General features: G+C 37.1%; 1 protein-coding gene across 2 annotated transcripts; it reads right to left on the bottom strand.

The window, feature by feature from the left end:
• Window positions 1-827: 827 nt before the first annotated feature.
• LOC104091393 (aspartate aminotransferase, cytoplasmic) lies at window positions 828-8155 on the bottom strand. Of its 2 annotated transcripts, none has more exons than XM_009596718.4 (12): window positions 7887-8153; window positions 7318-7389; window positions 6159-6220; window positions 5996-6079; window positions 5259-5358; window positions 5028-5148; window positions 3752-3915; window positions 3485-3622; window positions 2768-2889; window positions 2532-2626; window positions 1565-1685; window positions 828-1225 (listed from the first exon to the last, which is right to left on the bottom strand). In XM_009596718.4, exons 1-12 carry the CDS (start codon window positions 8067-8069, stop codon window positions 1141-1143), a joined length of 1347 nt encoding a protein of 448 aa, XP_009595013.1. In that variant the 5' UTR covers window positions 8070-8153; the 3' UTR covers window positions 828-1140. The 2 variants fall into 2 exon arrangements, 1 of the variants encoding a protein (XP_009595013.1); XR_685136.4 differs by lacking the exon at window positions 828-1225 and adding an exon at window positions 1829-1920 and having other exon boundaries at window positions 1594-1685; window positions 7887-8155.
• Window positions 8156-22879: the final 14724 nt, after the last annotated feature.

Genomic DNA, 22879 nt, shown 5'->3' with positions numbered 1-22879 from the left:
GTTGCAGCATTCAGAGGTTCGGTGTTCAAAATGCCTCCGTTACCTATCAAATAACGCCACCACTGTAAACGTTCTTATTCCTTTTCATAGATATATATCGGGAAATATGGCTAGCAATTTACTTTGATAGCCCAGATGGCCTCAGCAAGAATGAGACCCAAATACTTTCAATGCTCGTAGCAGCCAAGTTCACGAATCCTTCAGCAAGCAAGACTGTCGACTAGAATTCTCCCAAAGAATTTTGTCCACTTTTGACTTTGTACCCCTTTAAGAAAAAATAAACAAAGTATGTATTTTACAATTTATCCATAATAATGATAACATTTCAAAAAGACTTGAGAAATAATTTGCTAAAATGGACAAATAAAAGTGAATATATTTTTAATATAGTGGATGTGTTAAGTCAACGGAGGGAGTATTAACCAACTCATCAGTCCTATGAAACTTCCAATATGTCCAGTCGTTTTCATATGATTGTTCCAGAAAGCGGGAGTGACTCAAAGTCTACTTCTTTCGATGGAGGTGAAGAAAGAGAAGACAAGCGGAAGCGAAAAGAGGTACTTTGTCTATTGAATCAACTATTTAGTAGGCGAAAAGAAAAAGCTTGGGTTAAGTACATTGCCTTAAGAATAATTTTATCCATCAATGGCAGCTATACGAGATAGCATTGGTTTATACCTTAGGAACAAACAGAACAGGAATAATGGACCTAAACAGAGAACAAGGCGAATGAAGTTCCCCGATGTTTCAACTAATGCAGACTATTCAAAATGCTACTCGTTAGAATGTGTCAATGCTGGGAGATAAGCTTAACTAAGATAAGATGATAATTAAATGTGTTTTAACTTTCATTAAAACAAGAGAAATTGGTAGTAACAGTTGTACGTAACAGATTATTAAAGAGGATTGCTACATTAAACAAAAACTGTTTATTCTAGTTCTAGTTATTACAAATATAGGTTTATCTCAAACTCCAACTTAGGAGGAAACCACTTATTACGCTTCAACCACCATATACCCGCAAAGAGAGGGAATTGCAATCGAATTTACTTGAACAACAGAAGATACTCGGTCAACCAGAATGATAGCAGCGAACAACTCAGAAGAACCGGAAGGAAACAGTAGTAGGCAGTAACAAACTCAACGAGCTCGAGCAACAGCAGCATGTATGGCATCTGCTAGATGTGGAACTGTCCTGGAGCTCAGACCTGCCATACTGATGCGTCTGCAAAATGAAATATGTGATGTATGTCAAAGGCTTTGGATTATCTGATATCCTAAGCTTAATTGAAGTTGCCACAATTAAATACAAACTTAGAAAGAACCATGCTCTAGAAATGTTCATTAGTACCGCCACATTTCTCTTAGCGAACATCAAAGCTAAGGTAGCAAGAATACTACAAGAAAAGAACAAACTGACGGCTGATAAGATTTTAAATCCCTTCCCTCTTTCTGTTTTACCATCCGAGCTTACGAGGTAATAAAATCACATATCAGATGTAGGGGGGACATGGTAGTCTGATATGACATATACAGAACTTTGTGCTAAGAAATGACACATTACCCATCTGATGTCATGTAGATGTGGTACTCTTTGGTCATGAAGGCAACTTGCTCTGAGTTAAGTCCCGTGAAAGTAAACATTCCAATCTGCTTGATAATGTGACTCCAGTCACCAGGTGTACCTGCCAATCAATTGAAGTCAATAGAAATAGATATCTTGTTCATGCAATGCTTGACCTTTAAGCCGACTAAAAAATGCCCGACTTGCCCATCAATTCATGTAAATAGTAATAGGTATCCTATTCATGCAATGCTCGACACTTGCATTGATTAAAGAATGCCTGACACTGAAGAAAGGAGTTGACGACATGAGACTTTGTCTATTGCCAATTTATGAAGACATGATGATTCTAACACCTGATGTGCCAAAATGGAAGTTTCCAATGACATTTTTTTGTAACACAATGAGGACAACGTCCAAATCACAAACTTTAAGGGGAATGCTGAAAGAATGCAACCTATCAGGAAAAAATCTGATCCAACAATTTTTCTTTATTGGGGGATAGTTTCTTGCCTGATCCAACAGTTCATGTCCCCAAAAGGATCGTGCAAGGGACATCTTTGGGGATGGTTTTCCAAAGGTAGAGAATCCAGTCAGAGCCAAAGTTAAGAGGTGAATTACCTAAGAAGTTGATGAAAGCACTAAGAAAGATCGAGATGTATTAAGATTTGGAGAAATGTTTGAATTTGTCGAATTCCATGTTTTGTTTGCTTAATCTTTTTCCTTCGTTAAGCTTTCATTCAGGAGAGTCAGCTGTGAAGATTGGTCCTTTTCATCAATTATCTAGACAAATGAGCTGGAACGAGTTGCAGCATATTTTATATGTAGAAGTATACGCCACGAACATGTAGCATTTATAATGACACTTGAACCGAAATTATCAAAAATGAGAAAAATATCCGAAGTCGATGCAGCAAGAAACATGTAATAAGAGCACGCATACGTGAAAATAATGCAGCAAATTTACCTCTAGCACGTAAAGCATCAAATAATTGCTGACGCATTCTGATGATTCTATCAGCCATTGCTTTCAGCTCAAGGGTCCATTCATGGTACATGTTTCTGCAGAAATTTAGTGATTTATTTTGCAGAACAATGACTAAACATAATTTTTGATCATACACTGGATTCTATCATATAGAAAGAAAGGAAATGGCTTTTTTGGGGTCCCAAGAAGCAATTTCCTGATGGTTGATATATTACCTGTCTTTAAGGATTGTGGCAACTATTGACGCACCATGGATGGGCGGATTGGAATACATTGGCCTAATCACCAACTTCAGCTGGCTCTCAACTCTGCTCGCCACATCAGCATTTCTGCAGACCTACAGATTCGAGAAAATTTTGAAGAATTATATCTGTCAGCAGAGTTTAACTGAGGGTTCAGAACTATATCCTTCAATTTTTTTCATTTGTGTGATAAACTACACTATATGCATCACTGTGTGACAAACAACACCATATGACATGCAAAGTGCCTGTTATAACAGGCTCTTTATTCATTCTTGAGAAATTAAAAACTTTTTATGCCTCAGGATGAAAACAAGGGCAACCCAGTGCACTAAGCTCCCGCTATGTGCAGGGGTCCGAGGAAGGGCCGGACCACAAGGGTCTATTGTACGCAACCTTACCCTACATTTCTGCAAGAGGTTGTTTCCACATCTCGACCCCGTGATATAAAATAATTTATATGTGATGTCCAAGGCTCACAGTTATATATTTGGAAGTAAGCTATATAAGCTTTAACAGTTCATAACTACCAAATTTTAAGATCACAAAAGAACACTATGAAAACAGTAAGACAGTTCATGCATCATGAGAATCAATCTGAGAAAAATAAAGGTAATGCAACAAATGAACAACTGGAGATATAAATTTTCAGAAACAAGGCACAGTTGTCCTTTGTCCTTTAAGACATACGATGCTTAGAGCTCCGACACGTTCACCATAAAGCCCCATATTCTTTGCATAACTTTGAGCAACAAGTACTTCACCTCCATCTGCGACAAACATGCGAACAGACTGTGCATCTGTATCTAGGCTTCCACTGGCAAAGCCCTAGAATATCAAAGTTTGAATATCAAGGTTAATTGACATATACTGAATAAACCGCCTCACTTTTAAATGCTCATACAGCAACAACTCCAACAGCCAAAGTGCTCTGAACATCTGTTGATGATTTCTTACCTGATATGCACTATCAAAGAAGGGCAACAATCCTCTTGATCTCATCAATCTCCTAATTTGCTCCCACTGATCAATGGTTGGATCAACACCAGTGGGGTTATGGGCACAAGCATGAAGTAGCACTATCGCTCCCGATGGAGCAGATCCAAGGTCTTCCAACAAACCTGTCATGTATGAAAAATAAAGTTCTTGTAAACAAGTCGGCGACATGCGAAGTTGTGAACACAAGCATGAAAGGTTAAGTGTCACGTGTCATACTTTTAGATGTAAAAGTTGTGTTAAAATTAAAGTTAGTCATTCGGATTTAAACGTATGGATTGTATTTTATCAAGTAATCCATTTATTTTCGTCCACTCTCTTAGTTTCTCACATAGCATTAGAGCATCCATGATCTTGTGGAGACCTAAATAGATTTTGTCTTTCAAAGAGTCTCCCAGCCACAATTCACTTTCTTATGATAGTTCTACAATTCGAGCCTTTCCAGTGACCATTCTGATGGCACCACTTCTCTTTATTCTGACTGACTGCTGTCACAACATCAAGCCTTCTTTCCAGTGACTGTTTCAATCTCTGACTCGTTTCTATGCATCAGCATTCGATAATCCTTCTGGTACCACTGTGCCTCTTTCAGATGGTGTTTCCCGGCCCCTCTCCAATGGCCTTTTAGTGGCACCTCCTCTATTTGACCCGCATTATTGAATTTCTTCCTCCTATTCTTCCGACCATTGTGGTTGCAGTAATTATTTCCAAGAACATTTTGGCAACTGAATTTTTTTTTGACAAGATTCCAGGACTTGTTTGGTTACTTTTCTATGTTATCAGCTATTCCCACCTTTGGTTCCGTGCGACATTAGAATGTCAATCTTTTTCCTTCTTTTTTTTGATAAGGTGTTAAAAAGTCAAAATGTTAAGAGCTAATGTCAAATGCTGATGTTAGTTGGTCCCTAATATGTTAAATTAGGCGTTTGTTGCATTCCATTATTATCAAGTTATATCTCCATCTCTCTGCTCTTATTTCCTCGCAGAAAAAAGGTATAAAGAAAAAGCATAGATGATGACGGATTTACAAGTTTGCTGGATTACAATGCAATCAATCAAGTGAAACCATCTATCCACAACTTGATTCAGACTTGTGATAATTTGTAATCAAATACCAGAATAAGACTAAAAGAACATCCATCATCCTGGAAGAGAGTAATAGGAAACAGCATGGCCATAGATATCTAATGGGACAATATCCCGTTACATCATTATATTGAAGGGAAGTGTTTCATACCTTGAAAATTGAGTCCACGAGTTGCTGGATCATAGTAGCGGTAACTCTTTACTGATAACCCAGCTAAAGTGAAAACTTTTGGGTGGTTTCCCCATGTTGGTTGGGGAATATAAATAGTGCGCTGCAGGAATGGTTACATCAAGGTCAATTCAACTTTGAAGATTGTTTACCCACGAAGGCTAAGAAAACGAAGGAGAGTGAAAGGTAGGTTAAGAAGACGTAGCAGTTTACTTGATGATAATGTCGAGCCAAAAATTCAGCTCCAACCCTCAATGAGCCTGTGCCAGACAAGCACTGCACAGTTGTTACTCTGTTCTCTTGAATAGCAGGGCTGTACCAAGCAAAGAAAGTAAGAGCTCGTAAGGACCACAGGTAAAAGAGGAATTAAAAATGTGAAAATTGAAGTATATTAACAACTCTCCTTTAACATAAATGTATATGAAGCAAGTCAAAGTTTAAGCTGGCCTAAAAAGATTACATAGAACATCTGGAAGATCTTGCAAACGCATAAGATAAATTTAACATCTGACAGCTCTAGACAGCAATCATACACTTCACCACATGCATCAAGAGTTGCCTGCTTTACACGCTAATCAAAGAGACACTACCCAAATTTCAAAACAACATGTACAGATATTATCAGATAAATCAGATCACCAGAATGCGACCACACAGAAATTATGAGTAGAGTTGAGAGAAACCAACACTACGGCAGTAACATGTATGCAAGTGAACAGCATTTTCATGAATAACTGACACGTGGAATGGCATGGATGGGATGGGAAGTTGGTTTTAAAAAAACGTGAGCAAATGTTAATAGATGCTTCACAAAGATCTACCAAGCCATCAAACACTTGGAACGGAGCCTTATTATCGGAAGATATCATCCTATGCAACAGGAAAATACATGCTTTATCTCCCTGCATATCTTATCAGCAACACTATACAGAGAACAGGAACTTGTATACCTGTCGGCACCAAGTATCAGCTTAGCACTCAATTTATTGAAGTCTGCCAGTCCAGTAATAGATAGGTACTCTTTAACGCGAGACCTGCAGAAATCTTGAAGTTTAATCACATAGAATTAAGGAAACATTTTATTCATACTCCATGAAATGGCAACACAAGTACCTGTCATTTACTAGTAGCTGCTCTGCTTGTCTTACAACATTCAAAACAAGCGGTTTTCCTTCCTGATAACCCCACAAAAGGGAGAAAGAAAAAGAAACACGTTAGTATTATTAGCTGAAACATTTCAATATAGCAACACAAACTGTGGAGCCCCATATTCAACAGTCAGCGAGAAAAACCCTCAAGAGATTCTTATGAAATTTGAGAAAGAACTAAGTATACACAACTACTAGTCCTTCATCAATAAGCCTCCTTCCTCTCCCTCTACCTTTAAGGATTTAAGATATTAAGAAACATAAATTCAGCTAGGAATTTTAATAGCTCCCACTTTACTCTCACAGCCAAATATAGAACTTGTTTTACTCGATTGAAAAATCAACACATCAACTCAAGAGATTCATTGTTTTGAGTCCACATAAGAAAGCTAGCAGATTGCTGAGAGCAATTCACAAAACCCCAAGAAATAACCACCTCATGACAAATTTGTTGATGACCCAAGTTTCTTAACTAACAGGTAAAATGCGATGTAACAAGTTGTGTTTGACAGAGTCTGAGCCAACTAGACTACAAAACATAAGTGCAATCTTCTCTGTGATCTTTTGAACAAAGACACCACAGATCCAAGAATTATCATTTATTACAAGGTGTGAAAAATAGAAATCACAAAGTTCCAAACTAGGTAGATATATCATAAACCGTATGTGTTTGATAGTGCAATGACAGGAATGCGGAAGCTACTTAATTTTCTCACTAATTATGAAAATCAAAGGTAATTTTTTCATATGCGTTACAAGTTATGCAAACGCAGAACATCCAGCCAAGTACTTTTAATATTAAATTTTATCAGTTATGGCAGACCATAATCTTAAACATTTCTCTTGGCAGCACATCAGCCAAACATTAGTACACTACGGCGTCGGATTAACTATATGAAGCCAAAACAACACCACAATCACCAAGACAATCATAATATTTTTTCAATTAACAGAAATGCGTAAATCTGAAGAAACCAAAACACAGATCCATCAGTAAATTTCTTTTTATTCGTGTTTTTGGATTTCAATCAAGGAAATATCAAAAAGGATGATTATCCAGCTACTGATAATAGTGCTCCATCGACGATAATAGCGCAAATACAAAAGCCAAAAAGGATGATCACCTCTGTGCGATATGCACCAACTCCCAAATTCAACTTCATGGGGCTGCTATCTTTATTGTATGCAATAGTAACCTAATAACCAAAACATAACACCAATATGTCACGAAGACTTCAACAAACAATATTCAAATTTCAAAAGAAAAAAGGCAAAGATTATAACAGAAACTAAATCACAGTATATCTCTACATTTAACAACATTTTTGAAGATATCAACACTCGAATTTCTCTTTTTATTCGCTCAATTAATATGTAAACACCATCATTTTTCACTTCTATCAACTTGAAATCGAAATTTCGTAGTGATCGGACTCAAAAAACTGCTTAAATTCGTCATCCATAAGAAAAAAGGAATATTTAATTCAATACGAAGAGAATGAGTATGCAAGCTCTTGCGATTAGCAAATAACACTACAATTCCTCTAAAATTCAGCTTATAACAAGAGAACATTTGATACGGAACAAATGAATATATACAGAACATTTGAGCACGCATATACTTAAATACTTATACATATGTTATGTGAGTGAGTGCGTGTGGATGAAGAGAGAGAGAGAGAGAGAAAGTTACCCCGAGAATAGGATCTTCGGGAGCACGAACGATGTGAGAGAAGACAGAGTTGGTTCCAGCATTTCCAGAGGTAGGAGCAGCGACGATGGAGGTTTCGACGGTGGCGGAGGACGACGGTTCAAGGTGCCTCGCCAAAACACTCAACCTCCGGTCAGCGGACGGTGATTGTTGTGACATGTTCATTTTGGCAGTACGAAACCTTTGCTTGCTACAGTACGCTTTCCTTTTTTTGCAAGTCTATTAGTAAGAATCAATGATCTTGATTCGTGTAATTTCATTTCATCTCATTATATATAGGAGGGAGAGCTAGGGTGACGCGGCGGTGATGGAATTCGGTGTTATCTGATGACGTGGAAGTTGTGGGACCGGTACTAACTGTCAATTCATGGGAATTTGGGAATTGGGGAGGTGGGCGATAGGCTTAAATTTCCTTGTGGCACGTACTTTAAGAATGAAGGCTTTTTTTTTGTTTTTTACGTAACCATTTGTTTTTTCTTCCAAGGAAGCTATTAGAGATATTGACAGAAGTATTAACAATAGATAAATAAAAAAAAATTATTTTTATATTAAAAATTATTTATTTATTTAGTACTTTACTCAAAAGATTACTACAGTCAGAAGGTAATATATTCGTCATTAATAACGTGACATTTGATTTTTCAAGTCACAAAATAGAAAACATTAAACTCAAACTATGTTAAACCAAAAACCTCATTCGTTCAATGGCATTTGTTTAGCATACATAAAGTGATTCTATGTTTACAGGTATTGGGACTTCTATTAGTTATTATTTGGTTAAAATGAATGTTGGTTTTAATGTTTTTTATTTTTTCACCCTTTTTAACCCCACAAAGATAAAGTATTATGAATTTTTGTGTGTTAAAGAATTTTTCCAATTAAAGTGACAAATTTGAGTAGGAATTATTTTATTTACAGAGTCGTCACTTGGAATTGAGTTTTTGGGTGTTCCAAATCACCTTTTATTTGAATCTCTAGTCAAAAGAAGATTTGACTCTATTATTATTGGTCTGCAAAAATAAAGTTCGGGTAAGAAATTCTGTTGACCGGGGAGAAGGTGTAAGACATTCCCAGAGTCCCGTGGTTCTAGCACGGTCGCTTTATTGACTACATTTGGTTTTAATTATTTTTGGATAAACTGTGTTGTATTGGTTTTCATATTTTACCTATGTCCTCTTTTATTGCTTGATTAGATTTATGAAAAATTATCTTAAAAGAAGTCAAGCACACGTGTACTCATTTTATTTGGCGTGTCAAGAATCATCTCAGGTGTACGTGTACACAATCAATAACAGATTTATTGTTATTAAGGTTGTTTGGTCAAAGTCGCGTGGACGCATATCTTGATTTATTTTGGGATCATAGTTATGTCACGCGAACACATACATAACTATGATAATGGATTAAGGCACGCCTAAAGCATTCTACGAGTATTCATTATTTGTTTTCTTCAACTACTTCGAAATTATTGTGAGATCAAGAATTATGGATATAAAATTATGGAAAAACTAATCTAGCTAAGATGATCTATTTGGCCCAAAATCGTTCAAAGTTTCAACTCAATTATCCAAGTGTCGTAACCATACGGCCCAAATGAGCTAACAAATAATGTTCCCAATTAAATAACAAATGATAGGAGTAATCTAAAGCCCAAAATTGTACCAATTCGTAAAGACCCGTTAACTTACAAAATTCACGTGGCTCATCATTCTCAAACTCCAATGATCCAAAATAATTAAGCTCTAAGTAGAGACAAATCGGGTGAGATAAAGAATAACTAAACAGTAAGAACCAAATTATGATTTTTAAAATCCAATAAAGATACCATAATTTGGAACCAAGAATAAATTAATTCACATAACACATTTTGGTCATTGCCATAGTTATTCTAAAGCCCCATAACGATCTAGCAAAACCATCTCACAAAAATAAAGAACAAGAGCTTAAGATAGGAGAAAATGAGTTTTCATACAATACAAACAAATCAAGAATAAAATCTTGCACAAAAAAAGTAACAAACAACAACAACAAAAAAACGAACTAAAACAAGAACGTGAAAACTATTATTAAAACAATAGATGAGGTAAAGTAATACACCATCAAAAAGCTTTCCTCATTAAAATGATCCTTCGGCAAAAACTTTACAGCATTGGCTATTTGACGCGAAGAAAGACAAAAATCGACGCCGGAAACCTCGCACACAACCTCGATTGTTTTTTACAATAGTTTAAGGTAGTTTTTGGTAACTATTTTGCTGCGTTTTTGGGACTATTTTTGATGGTTGAAGGTGACCTTACATAGCTGAAAATGGAGGGACAAAAATAGTGATTTTAGATGGAGACAATGGTGGCTTTCATGGTTGGTTTTTTCAGTAGCAACACAGATGTTTCGAGGGCTGTTTTGGGATCGTTTATTGACAAAGAAGAGGATTGCTTTGGTGATAAAAATAGAAGAGCTAAAGTGAGAAAAATGGTGCTTTAAATATTTATCTTTCTTTTCTCTTTGCTTTATCATGCGAGATAGGAGAAGCGAGTTATTTTTTCATGGCTGAAAAATGGGACAACATTGGTGATCTTTCAAAGAGAAGATGGAGTTTTTGGGGAAGTTAAGCAATGCGTTTTCATGGCTATTGAGTTGTTGCGTTTTGGGAAGAAAAGAACATTGCTTTGCTGCTTTCTGACTTTTCCCCCAGATCTCTTTTCCTCCCTCTCGTCACTCTCAATCTTTGTTTTTGTTTTTCAGATCCTTTTTTCCCTTTCTCATTCCTTTCTTTCCTTTTTGATTTTCCTCCTCCCCTTTTTGACTTTCCTCCTTCCCTTTTTGACTTTTCTCCTCTCCTTTTGACCTTTTGTTGTATGTGTTTGGGGTAGAGATGAATCTACTCTTTATTTTTTTGTCCGTGTATGTTGGTGGAGAGATTATATGAGGGAAGTACATGGGGAAAGTGAGAGTGTGAGTGAAAAAATATTCACGCATAGTCAAACATTAGGTTCTCACAACATGCCCCTCTTTGCTTGAAAACATGAAGAGTTTTCAAGCAAAGACAAGGTGAGTGATATGACTAATTTTTGGCCATACCATTATTCAAAAGGGAAGAGAGAAAAGAGTGCAACCGAATCCTGGTTTTGGACGGCCTACATATCCCGGTTTATAAGGGAATCATGTCGCGTGTAGCTCAAGGAAAAGGATGGAATGCTGAGTTGGAGAGTCGAGTGAGGTTCCGTCAAGGCTCCGGTCTGTAGTCGTGTTATTACATCAAAATCAAAAGAGACTAAACAAGCCTATCAACTATGAGTTATAAGATTCATATAAATAAGTCTTCTAAAACTTGATTTTGAGTTTTTACTGGTTCTTCACGCATACTCTAATATGAACCTTGATGCTTGCTCGCTGCAGGTGCCACCCGGAACTATGAGCTGGATCCCCCTAGGCGAAATAGTTCTACCTGAGTTAAGCTACGTAAAAACACCATAAGCGAAGAGTACTTCTACCCAGAACTATGAGTTGGATCCCCCAGGGCGAAAAAGTTTTACCCGAGTTAAGCTACGTAAAACATCCTGAGCGAAGACTACTTCTACCCGGAATTATGAGCTGGATCCCTCTAGGCGAAATGGTTCTACCTGAGTTAAGCTACGTAAAAACACCCTGAGCGAAAAGTACTTCTACCCAAAATTATTAGCTAGATCCCCCGAGGCGAAAAGGTTCTACCCGAGTTAAGCTACATAAAACATCCTAAGTGAAGAGTACTTCTACCTGAAAACTATCAGCTGGATCCCCCTAGGCGAAAAGGTTCTACCTGGGTTAAGCTACATAAAACATCTTGAGCGAAGAGTACTTCAACCCGGAACTATGAGCTGGATCTCCCTAGGCGAAAAAGTTCTACCTGGGTTAAGCTACGTAAAACGTCCTGAGCAAAGAGTACTTCTACCCGGAACTATAAGCTGGATCCCCCTAGGCAAAAAATTTCTACGTGGGTTAAGCAACGTAAAACAGCCTGAGCGAAGATTACTTCTACCCGGAACTATGAGCTAGATCCCCCTAGGTGAAAAGGTTCTACCTTGGTTAAGCTATGTAAAACATCCTGAGCAAAGAGTACTTCTACCCGGAACTATGAGCTGGATCCCCCTAGGCAAAAAGGTTCTACCTGGGTTAAGCTACGTAAAACAACCTGAGCGAAGAGTACTTCTACCCAAAACTATGCACTGGATCCCCCCAGGCGAAAAGGTTCCACTCGAGTTAAGCTACGTAAAATATCCTAAGCGAAGAGTACTTCTACTCGGAAACTATGAGCTGGATCCCCCAAGGCAAAAAAGTTCTACCTGGGTTAAGCTATATAAAACATCCTGAGTGAAGAGTATTTCTACCCGGAACTATAAGCTGGATCACTCTAGGCGAAAAGGTTCTACCTGGGTTAAGCTACGTAAAACATCCTGAGCAAAGAGTATTTCTACCCGGAACTATGAGTTGGATCCCCTTAGGAAAAAGGTTCTACCTGGGTTAAGCTACGTAAAACAGCCTGAGCGAAGAGTACTTCTACCCGGAACTATGAGCTGGATCCCTCTAGGCAAAAAGGCTCTACCTGGGTTAAGCTACGTAAAACAACCTAAGTGAAGAGTACTTCTACCCGAAACTATGAGATGGATCCCCTAGGCGAAAAGGCTCTACCCGAGTTAAGCTAAGTAAAACATCCTGAGCGAAGAGTACTTCTACCTGGAACTATGAGTTGGATCCCCCTAGGCAAAAAGGTTCTACCTAGGTTAAGCTACGTAAAACATCATGAGCGAAGAGTACTTCTACCCGGAACTATAAGATGGATCCCCCTAGAAGAAAAGGTTTTACCTGGGTTAAGCTACATAAAACAGCCTGAGCGAAGAGTACTTCTACCCGAAACTATGAGCTGGATCCCCCTAGGCAAAAAAGGTTTTATCTGGGTTAAGCTACGTAAAACATCCTGAGTAAAGAGTACTTCTACCCGAAACTATGAGCTGGATCCCCCTGGGTGAAAATTTTCTACCTGGGTTAAGCTACGTAAAACAACGTGAGGGAAGAGTACTTCTACCCGGAACTATGAGTTGGATCCCCCTAGGCGAAAAGGTTCTACCTGGGTTAAGCTACGTAAATCAACCTGAGCGAAGAGTACTTCTAACCAAAACTATAAGCTGGATCCCCCTAGGAGAAAAGGTTCTACCTGGGCTAAACTACGTAAAACATCCTGAGCGAAGAGTACTTCTACTCCGAACTATGAGCTGGATCCCCCTTGGCGAAATGATTATACCTGGGTTAAGCTACGTAAAACATCTTGAGCGAAGAGTACTTCTACCCGGAATTATGAACTGGATCCCCCTAGGCGAAAAGGTTTTACCTTCGTTAAGCTACGTAAAACATCCTGAGCGAAGAGTACTTCTACCCAGAACTATGAGCTGGATCCCCTTAGGCGAAAAGTTTCTACCTGGGTTAAGCTACGTAAAACATCCTGAGCGAAGAGTACTTCTACCAGGAACTATGAGCTGGATCCCCCTAGACAAAAAGGCTCTACCTGGGTTACGCTACGTAAAACAGCCTGGGCAAAGAGTACTTCTACCCGAAAATATGAGCTAGATCCCCCTAGACGAAAATGGTCTACCTAGGTTAAGCTACATAAAACAACCTCGGCGAAGAGTACTTCTACCCGGAACTATGAGTTGGATCCCCCTAGGCGAGAAGGTTCTACGTGAGTTAAGCTACGAAAATGGGAGGTATGAATAGTAGGGACTCATGCTAAAAAAAATGGAGATTTTGAGGAACTTAAATTTTGTGACGTTCGCCATTGGAGAATTGTCATTATGCGCTGCTTTGTTCCTGCTTCAAACAAAGAAAAATTGTGAGTGTTCAAAGTGGTGGTCAGTTTGTGGCCTTGATGCTCTTACCGAGGTTGGGTGCCTTTTCAATGTATTCGTTCGCTTCAAATGAGAGCCCTGTAATCGGTCTTACCATCCTTTCTTTGCCTTTATTTCGACACGAAGTTATACTGAAAGGGATTCAAAGAAAAACAACAATGGAATGGAGAATGAGTTTAAACAAGAAGTGTCCCTTTCGGGGAATAAAAATCAAAGAAGGACCTATCTGGGAGTACATGCGGACTTCAATGAATATGACATTGCTTGGACTGGACGCCTGATCCTTGTAAACCATCCGACCCTTAAAAATTCATCACAATTTTTTGCCTCGAAACCGAGAAACCTTGCCCGGGATTGTGTCGATATAGTGACTGTGAGGATCCTCTTTTCGATCAGTAGTGCCTTTTGCGGGTTTTCACCAGCTGACCTCTCTTATTTCTCTTCTCACCATCGCCTTATAGTGCTCTTTGCGAGTTTTCACTAACAAGACTCTCATTTTAGCCTCTTTACTCCCTCATCGCCTTACGGTGCCCGTGAGAGTTTTCACCAATAAGACCCTCTTATTTTATTTCTCTTATTTTGGTTGCATTAGATCCAAGTGATTGTATCCTCCAACTTTGAACATTCTCGTTGATTGATCGGAAGGACTTGAAAAAGATTTGGATTGAATTACAACTTTGGAATCTTTTAAGGCGAAACCATCGTCGAACCATTATAACATCTGCCCTAGTTTCAACTTTTGGGGGAATGTGTATTTTTATTTTGGTGTGACTGAACCCCAGAGAGAGGCTGCCTACATGTCCTTTCGGAATCAAGTCGAACATAGTTTAATGAACATGAACTTGTTTGGATTTTTATTTTGTTTTCTTTTTCTTCCTCTTTCTCTTTCTTTTTTTTTTCTTTTCCTTCTTTTTTTTCTTCCTTATTATTATTTTTTTCTTTTTTCTTTCTTTCTTTTTCCTTTTAATATCATCTTCAGGTTCCAAAGTGGGTAATCAAAGAAAGGTAACCGGCTCAAAAGGGTTAGCAAAGGGTCGATGGTGTTTGGGTAGCGAGAATGAAAGCTATCATCATCCCAATCAGAGAACATTAATACTACATAGAGGGTCAAACATAATACCTTTTGATCGCGTCTGTATTGACAGTTGTCTTGGGGTAATTTCCCTCGATGACTCCCGAATACAGTGCTCCTTTCGGTAACACTCTTCTTATAATGTATGGACTATTCCAATTTGGAGCAAATTTTTCTTTGGCTTCTTCTTGATGCAGGAGAATACATCTCAGAACGAGTTGGCCCACTTCGAATTTTTTGGGCCGCACTTTCTTGTTATAGGCACGGGACATTCTTTGGTGGTACAACTACCCATGGCAAACTGCGACCATCCACAATTCATCAATCATAGTCAACTGTTCCAACCGGGTCTTGGCCTATTCATCATCCTCGATCTTGGCTTCAACAATGATTCGAAGAGAGGGAATCTCAACTTCGTTCCAATTTTTTATTTATTTTTTTACAAGCCTTGTCTTCAAAACATTTTATTTCTTAATTCATTATTTCGGGGCCTGAGAGCATTTTTAGGATCTGGGCATGAAGTCCGCAAGCATGTCATGTTATTAAAATCTGCATTAACAGAACTGAAAAGAGAATAAAAAAAGTGACAAGATTAAGAAAAGAGACATTCCTCAACAATGAAATATTAATTTCATTTGATTTTTAAAAAAAAAATTAAAAATAGAAGGATTTACATCAGAAATTAAGACAGTAAAGTAAAACATCCGGATTACACCCTGAAATAATCTGGACGCAGAAAGGATAGCAAGACCGGCTACCGAGACTCCCGTCTAACAAGGAACTTTCAGGTTTGGCAATTTATTTTTGGCTTTTCTTCTGTCTCGGCAATGGTTATCATGGCCTTCAGTGCCGTATCAAATTACTCATCATCACAGATTATTCCAATGATTGGCCAAGTATTGTGAGCTTGCAATAGATCGTTCGTCACATCAAGAGCCTCTTCGTCCTAAAGAACGATTCTTTCGGCTTCAATCAAGTCTTCAACTGACCTCTTGAGGGTCCAACAGTCCTCAGTATCGTGTCTCATTGCTCTAGAGTGGTATTCACATCTAGCATCAGCTTGGTGCGAGGGGGACTCGGGGTTTGGTCGGTTCGAGGCCACTGGCTGCAGCAGACCTAGCCCGATTAGCTTTTGAAACAAACTTGAATATGATTCACCAATAGGGGTGAATTGATTCCTTTTGAGGGGCTCTCTTAGGCGAGGATTGTATTGGGGAACATTTGGTTGGGATTTATATGGAGCTTGGTAGGGACGGATATTTCTGGGATATGGAGCTCGGTTTTGTGTATAATGCTCTAGCCGCGGGTAAGGTTGCTCGTTCATCACCGCATAGGGAGGCGGTGCCACGATATAAGCATTATCTTGATGGGGATAATCGTGTTGTGGGACCTTAGAAAGCATATATGATTGGTTGAATGACCTGCGGGCTCCCCTCGAGCTCGAAGCCATCATGGGTCCCTCTTCCCTCCTGTTTATGTTCATCAAACTCCCCGAACCATTCTGAACGGTCTGTGACATGGCCTTAAAGGCAGCATGACTCAAGATTCGGCCTGTTTTTAAATCATTTTCGACCATCTCTCCAATTTTGATAGCTTCGGCGAACGGATTACCCATAGCGGACATCATGTAGTCTGCCTCTTGGGTCTGTAGAAAGACCGTAACCATTTCTGCTTCGTCCATTTGAGGCTTTACTCTGGCGGCTTGCTCGCACCATTTGACAGCATACCCACAGAAGTTTTTCGCGATTATCTTTTTCAAATTGGACAAAGAGTTCTCTTTTTTGATTTTTTTTCACTCTTGCTTTCTTTTTATTTTTCGCTCTAATGTTTTTCTTTGTTATTTTTTGTCACTCCTTTCTTTCTTTTTATTTTTCTTTTTCTCTTTTGTTTTCACTCAATTTATTTAGTGGCAATGATCGAATCTCTATTATTTTAGTCACTCTTTTCTTTCTTTTTTTTTCACTCAAATTTATTTTTCTTAATTGCAATGATCGAATCCGATGGGGATTTCCTATGTATCATGACGCTGCATGAATCATATCATTACGTAGTTCAGGAAGATTAGAAATAAAATAGATAAACTAACTCTCTTTTTTTTATTCGTATATAAATAATCTGACAAAATCTCCTAGCAACGAAAATATTTTTAATTTTTTTTTTTGATTTCAATTTTGTTTTTCTTTTTGGGAATTGGTGAAAGAAAGACTTCTAAAGAAAAAAGATAATATTTTTGGATTTTGAATTTTTTTTTTTTTTGGTAAATTTAAAAAGAAAGAAAATATTTTTTTGGATTTTGATTTTTTTTTTAATTTTGGGAGAAAGACTTTTTTTTTTAAAAAGGAAGAAAATATTTTTGGATTTTTGGATTTGACGTCTCAAAGAAAAATTTCTAAAGAAGGAATTAAAGGAAAATAGCTTTTTGGATTTTTGAAAATTGGGGGTCGGAACCGATGAGGTTTGCCTACGTATCTCACATCCGGTGAGAATCAGACCCGCATAGTTCGGTCAAAATTGACTATTTTTCTCTTTTTGATTTTTATGAAAATTAATCTTTACACCTCACGCTAGACTACTACAACATCTTAGTAAGAAAAAAGATTATTTGTACTAAGCTAGGAGAATGATTTTTTTTTAATAATTTCGCTCAACTAATTTTCTAAAGACGGTCAACAATGCAATCAAGCCTTCCAAATGATTTAGCAAGTATCACATAAGTGAACATGATGGTCTGAAAGAGGATACCTGTCTTATATGGACCCGACCCATGTGCCGAGTTTCGCTAAGTCAAATGTACGTGATGCAAATAAAGCGAGCCTACTAGGGATATCCGACATGAGGTTTGTTCTTTTAGGTTTAAATCCTAGTGGAGAAGGTATCTAGACTGGCTTACTCGAGCAGACAACTCGAGCCGAGAAGGGTCAGGTACCGGTAGCATTGCTTTCCGGCTTAGCTGGTGGTGCTCCCCGCCTAAAATATATGTGATAAAAATCCTTCACCGGGTGACAAGTACCTCGGCTATCTCAAAGAAAGTGGGCTATGTCAAGCAAATGCCCAATTTTAATTTCAAGAAGACTGAAAGGGGGTGCGTGAGAAGATAATTTATATGTACAGTTCAACAATATCAAAGCGATAAAAGCAGACAAGTAGTACATTAGTCCCAAATAAATTACAGTATATACAAAAATTAATAAAGCCAAATAAAGTCAATGTGCAAGGCATTCCCAGAGTCTCGTGGTTCTAGCACGGTCGCTTTATTAACTACATTTGGTTTTAATTATTTTTGGATAAACTGTGTTGTATTGGTTTTCATATTTTACCTATGTCCGCTTTTATTGCTTGATTAGATTTATGAAAAACTATCTTAAAAGAAGTCACGCACACGTGTACTCATTTTATTTGGCGTATCAAGAATCATGTCAGGTGTACGTGTACACAATCAATAATAGATTTATTATTATTAAGGTTGTTTGGTCAAAGTCGCGTGGACGCATATCTTGATTTATTTTGGGATCATAGTTATGTCACGCGAATACATACATAACATTTTGGGATCATAGTTATGTCACGCGAATACATACATAACTATGATAATGGATTAAAGCACGCCTAAAGCATTCTACGAGTATTCATGATTTGTTTTCTTAAACTATTTCAAAATTATTGTGAGGTCAAGAATTATGGATATAAAATTATGAAAAAACTAATCTAGCTAAGATGATCTATTTGGCTCAAAATCGTTCAAAGTTTCAACTCAATTATCCAAGTGTCGTGACCATACGGCCCAAATGAGCTAACAAATAATGTTCCCAATTAAATAACAAATGATAGGTGTGATCTAAAGCCCAAAATTGTACCAATTCCTATAGACTCGTTAACTTACAAAATCCACGTGGCTCATCATTCTCAAACTCCAATGATCCAAAATAATTAAGTTCTAAGTAGAGACAAATCAGGTGAGATAAAGAATAACTAAACAGTAAGAGCCAAATTATGGTTTTTTAAAATACAATAAAGATACCATGATTTGGAACCAAGAACAAATTAATTCACATAACACATTTTGGTCATTGCCATAGTTATTCTAAAGCCCCATAATGGTCTAGCAAAATCATCTCGCAAAAATAAAGAACAAGATCTTAAGATAGGAGAAAATGAGTTTTCATACAATACAAACAAATCAAGAATAAAATCTTGCACAAAAAAAAAAAAAACAACAACAAAAAAACGAACTAAAACAAGAACATGAAAACTATTATTAAAACAATAGATGAGGTAAAGTAATAGACCTTCAAAAAGCTTTCCTATTAAAATGATCCTTCGGCAAAAACTTTACAGTATTGGCTATCTGACGCGAAGAAAGACAAAAATCGACGCCGGAAACCTCGCGCACAACCTCGACTATTTTTTACAGTAGTTTAAGGTAGTTTTTGGTAACTGTTTTGCTGCATTTTTGGGGTTGTTTTTGGTAATTAAAGGTGAGCTTACATAGCTGAAAATGGATGGACAAAAATAGTGATTTTAGGTGTAAAAAATGGTGGCTTTCATGGCTGATTTTTCCAGCAGCAGCACAGATGTTTCGAGGGCTGCTTTGGGATCGTTTTTTGACAAAGAAGAGGACTGCTTTCGTGGTAAAAATGGAAGAGCTAAGGTGAGGAAAATGGTGCTTTAAAGTTGCATTTTCATGGCTGAAAAATAGGATAGCATTGGTGATCTTTCAAAGAGAAGATGGGGTTTTTTGGAAAGTTAAGGAGTGAGTTTTCATGGCTATTGAGCTACTGCATTTTGGGAAGAAAGGGACGTTGCTTTGCTGCTCTCTGGCTTTTCCCCCAGATCTCTTTTCCTTCCTCTCGTCACTCTCTATCTCTGTTTTTGTTTTTCAGATCCCTTTTACCTTTTCTCGTTCCTTTCTTTCCTTTTTGATTTTCCTCCTCCCCTTTTGATTTTTCTCCTCCCTTTTGACTTTTTGTTATATGTGTTTGAGGTAGAGATGAATCTACTTTTTTTTTTGTGAGTGCCCGTGTGTGTTGGTGGAGGGATTATGTGAGGAAAGTGCATGGGAAAAGTGAGAGTGTGAGTGAAAAAATATTCACGCATAATCAAAAATTATGTGCTTACATGCTTAAAAATTCAAGTGCCACGTCATTAAAGAGTGTTCGAATATACCATATTTCTACTTGATTGATCTTTTGAGTGAAATAGCAATAGACGAATAAATATTCTTTTTATCCAAAAAAAAAATGACTTTGTTCATCTATATCTAAAAATTTAATGACAATTTAAGCAATGAGTTCATTTTTATATGTAAATTTTTCATAGTAAAATCAATATACAAACTTGCATGTTTTGATACCAAAGTCCAAACATCGCTACAAATTAAGTGTAGGAATTTATATATTTCCTTTCTTTTTGGTACAAGTAATTTATATATATATTTCCCATAAAACTGCGGACCAACAGTGGCATACGTATATGGTAGCAAGCGGGTTCAATTGAGCCCGCTTCGTCAAAAAATAATACTGTGTATATGTATAAATTACGATTAAAGTTGCGTAAATTTTGTATAAATATTATATTTGAACCCACTTGACAACTACTATTTTACGACTAAAATTATGTACTTCTAAGATTGAACTCGCTCGCACAAAATCGTGAGTCCGCCACTGCCGACCAAAATGTACTATCTGAAGTTAACATAATCGACTTCAGTTTCACGTCAAATATTTTGTACAAAAAAATAATATAAAAAAAAAAGAAGAAGAACTACCGAGTAAAATAAGCCCGCTAAATTTATTTTATGAATACATATCTGTGAGTACAATTCTAAGCAGTCCTTAAAATTCTGTCTTTAAGTTATTTCCTGTTATATGAAAGCAAATATATTTTTCGAACAAAAGATACGGTGAATCCCTTATGATACTCCACCTGATTGTCAAAGAGACGCACAACACTTTGATTTGTTGGAGCAATTAAACTAATACAATATGATGGCATGTGAACTTGAATTCCGCTTCTATTTAGAATGAGAAAATACATTATACTTTAATTAGGTAAGCGTAACACCTACAGGAGATAAACTCAAAAATATCTATTAGAGATATGCACAATTTGATGGTGTAAATAAGATAAAATTACTAATTTTGTTCCTCTCTAATCACCAAAAAGAATATTAAAATAATGAATTTAAAGATACAACAGATTGCATGGTTACTTAACTTCAAGATTAATTTCAACAGCCCTAGGATCATGTAGTGCATCTGCATTTTGATCAACCAAGAATGAATATGTACCATTTGGTAGCATCTCAGAATTAGTGGAACAGTTACAAACTCCCATGGCCCAAATAATCATAGCAAGCAAAACAGCCTTCAGCTGAACATACAAAATGTTTATTACTATATATCTTACACAAAATGATAATCATTATCATATATAATTATATAGTAATTCTTTTTATGTTAAAAATTTTTCCAAACGTTAAGATTTACCTGGATCAAGAATACTAAAAGTGTAACCAGTTTACATATGAATAGGTGGAAGAGTACAAACTTCTTGAACTTTTTGTGGCTATCGTCGATGTAATAGTTAATGTTCTGTAATAGGCCAAGAGAAAGTGAATTACTTGTATGTTCAAAATTAAATATCTTTAGTTCCGTCAAAAAGAAAAAGTATACGTTCGTTTTTTAAAATGAACTTTGGTGGATTATATATATGTTGTCTATCGTTTAAATAAGTATGCTTTATTTTGTAATATTAATATACTCAATAAACGTACGTACTAGACCAAGATTTATAATTTAGTGAAATTGATGGGAGTAACTTATACAAATATCAGTGAGCTTAACTCCATTTGGACTGTTTGAATTATAAGTGACTACAAACATTTGGACTGTTTGAATTATAAGTAATATGAATAACTAAAAGTAATTGATTTTGTGGAACTTGTTTACCCGTAAAACGGTACAGTTAAATTTGTTCGTGGTTTCTAGACAAGTGAATTAATTTGATCCAGAAGATAATGAAATAACAGATAAAATATAAAATACTTAGCCTTAGAATGTAGATGGAATGACAGAGCTGATGAACCCGGGAACAGGGTTTCCGGGCACAACAATGATGAGATCAAAAGAAAGAGAATAAAATTATATTAAAATGCTATATAGAATATAGTGTAAGTCAGCCAGAAAATTCGCCCCCTTATAATGATAACAGAGCTCACCATTTATAGCTACGTCTAGGAAATGAGGTCCTAGGATCATGTCCTTCTTTAATGTCAATTATGAGGGCCATTGATGAAGATGTAACGTTAGACATAAAATGCCAAATTCCTTGCAACGGGCCATCATCCTTAATGCTGCAAAATATTCTGTATTAAATGTTACTGGGCGCAAAGCATTTAATACTCCTTTTATGATCGTTATTCCTTCCAGTGACAAGCGGAATAGCTATGTTCGATGCCAATCCCCATCTTCCATTCCACGTGTCCTTCCTTTAAGCGGACACGTGTCATGTCGTATTTTTTCCTATACAAATAGTCCCCCTGCTTTTCGGTGACACAATTTTGAGTTACCGAAAAGTTGGTAGAAAGCACCTTTTTGGCGAAAATTACTATAACTCCTTTTGAAGTTTTCTGACAGTTGATTAGACGCGCGTCTCTCTGTATTTAATGCCCCGAACACGCGTCATCCCACGATTCAGCACAGATTTTTGCCAATTATCGAGGTAATCATGGACATGAATTTAGCCGCAAAAATTTTAGTTATACGTATCATCCTCCTCTTATATACTTCATAATTTCTCCAACTTCTAACTTGCATCTTTATTTCCCAGCATTTCTCTGATCTTCTTCGAACCAGAAATTTTCCTTCCTTCTATTCCAATGGATTCCTCTTCAAAACGTGCTAGTTCTTCGAAGGGCAAGAACAAAACTGAGGATTCTGTTCCTCCAACAGTGGGTTCCATCATCCCAAGAAGGCTTAGTACTTCGCAGGATTTTGAAAAGAAATTTCTTACTGTTAACCCTCGTACAT

Source organism: Nicotiana tomentosiformis, chromosome 8 (assembly GCF_000390325.3).
Source record: "Nicotiana tomentosiformis chromosome 8, ASM39032v3, whole genome shotgun sequence".
Lineage (NCBI taxonomy): Eukaryota > Viridiplantae > Streptophyta > Magnoliopsida > Solanales > Solanaceae > Nicotiana > Nicotiana tomentosiformis.
Note: the sequence above shows the minus strand (reverse complement) of the source record. Positions and strands in the feature narration are given on the sequence as shown.

Excerpts from the sequence above, each read along its gene's own strand:
- LOC104091393 (XM_009596718.4), bottom strand. The coding sequence starts at position 8,069 with ATGAACATGTCACAACAATCACCGTCCGCTGACCGGAGGTTGAGTGTT. Across the intron at positions 7,390-7,886 it reads CCGAAGATCCTATTCTCGGG|GTTACTATTGCATACAATAA; the intron begins GTAACTTTCTCT and ends TTTGGTTATTAG. Across the intron at positions 3,623-3,751 it reads TCTTTGATAGTGCATATCAG|GGCTTTGCCAGTGGAAGCCT; the intron begins GTAAGAAATCAT and ends TTGATATTCTAG.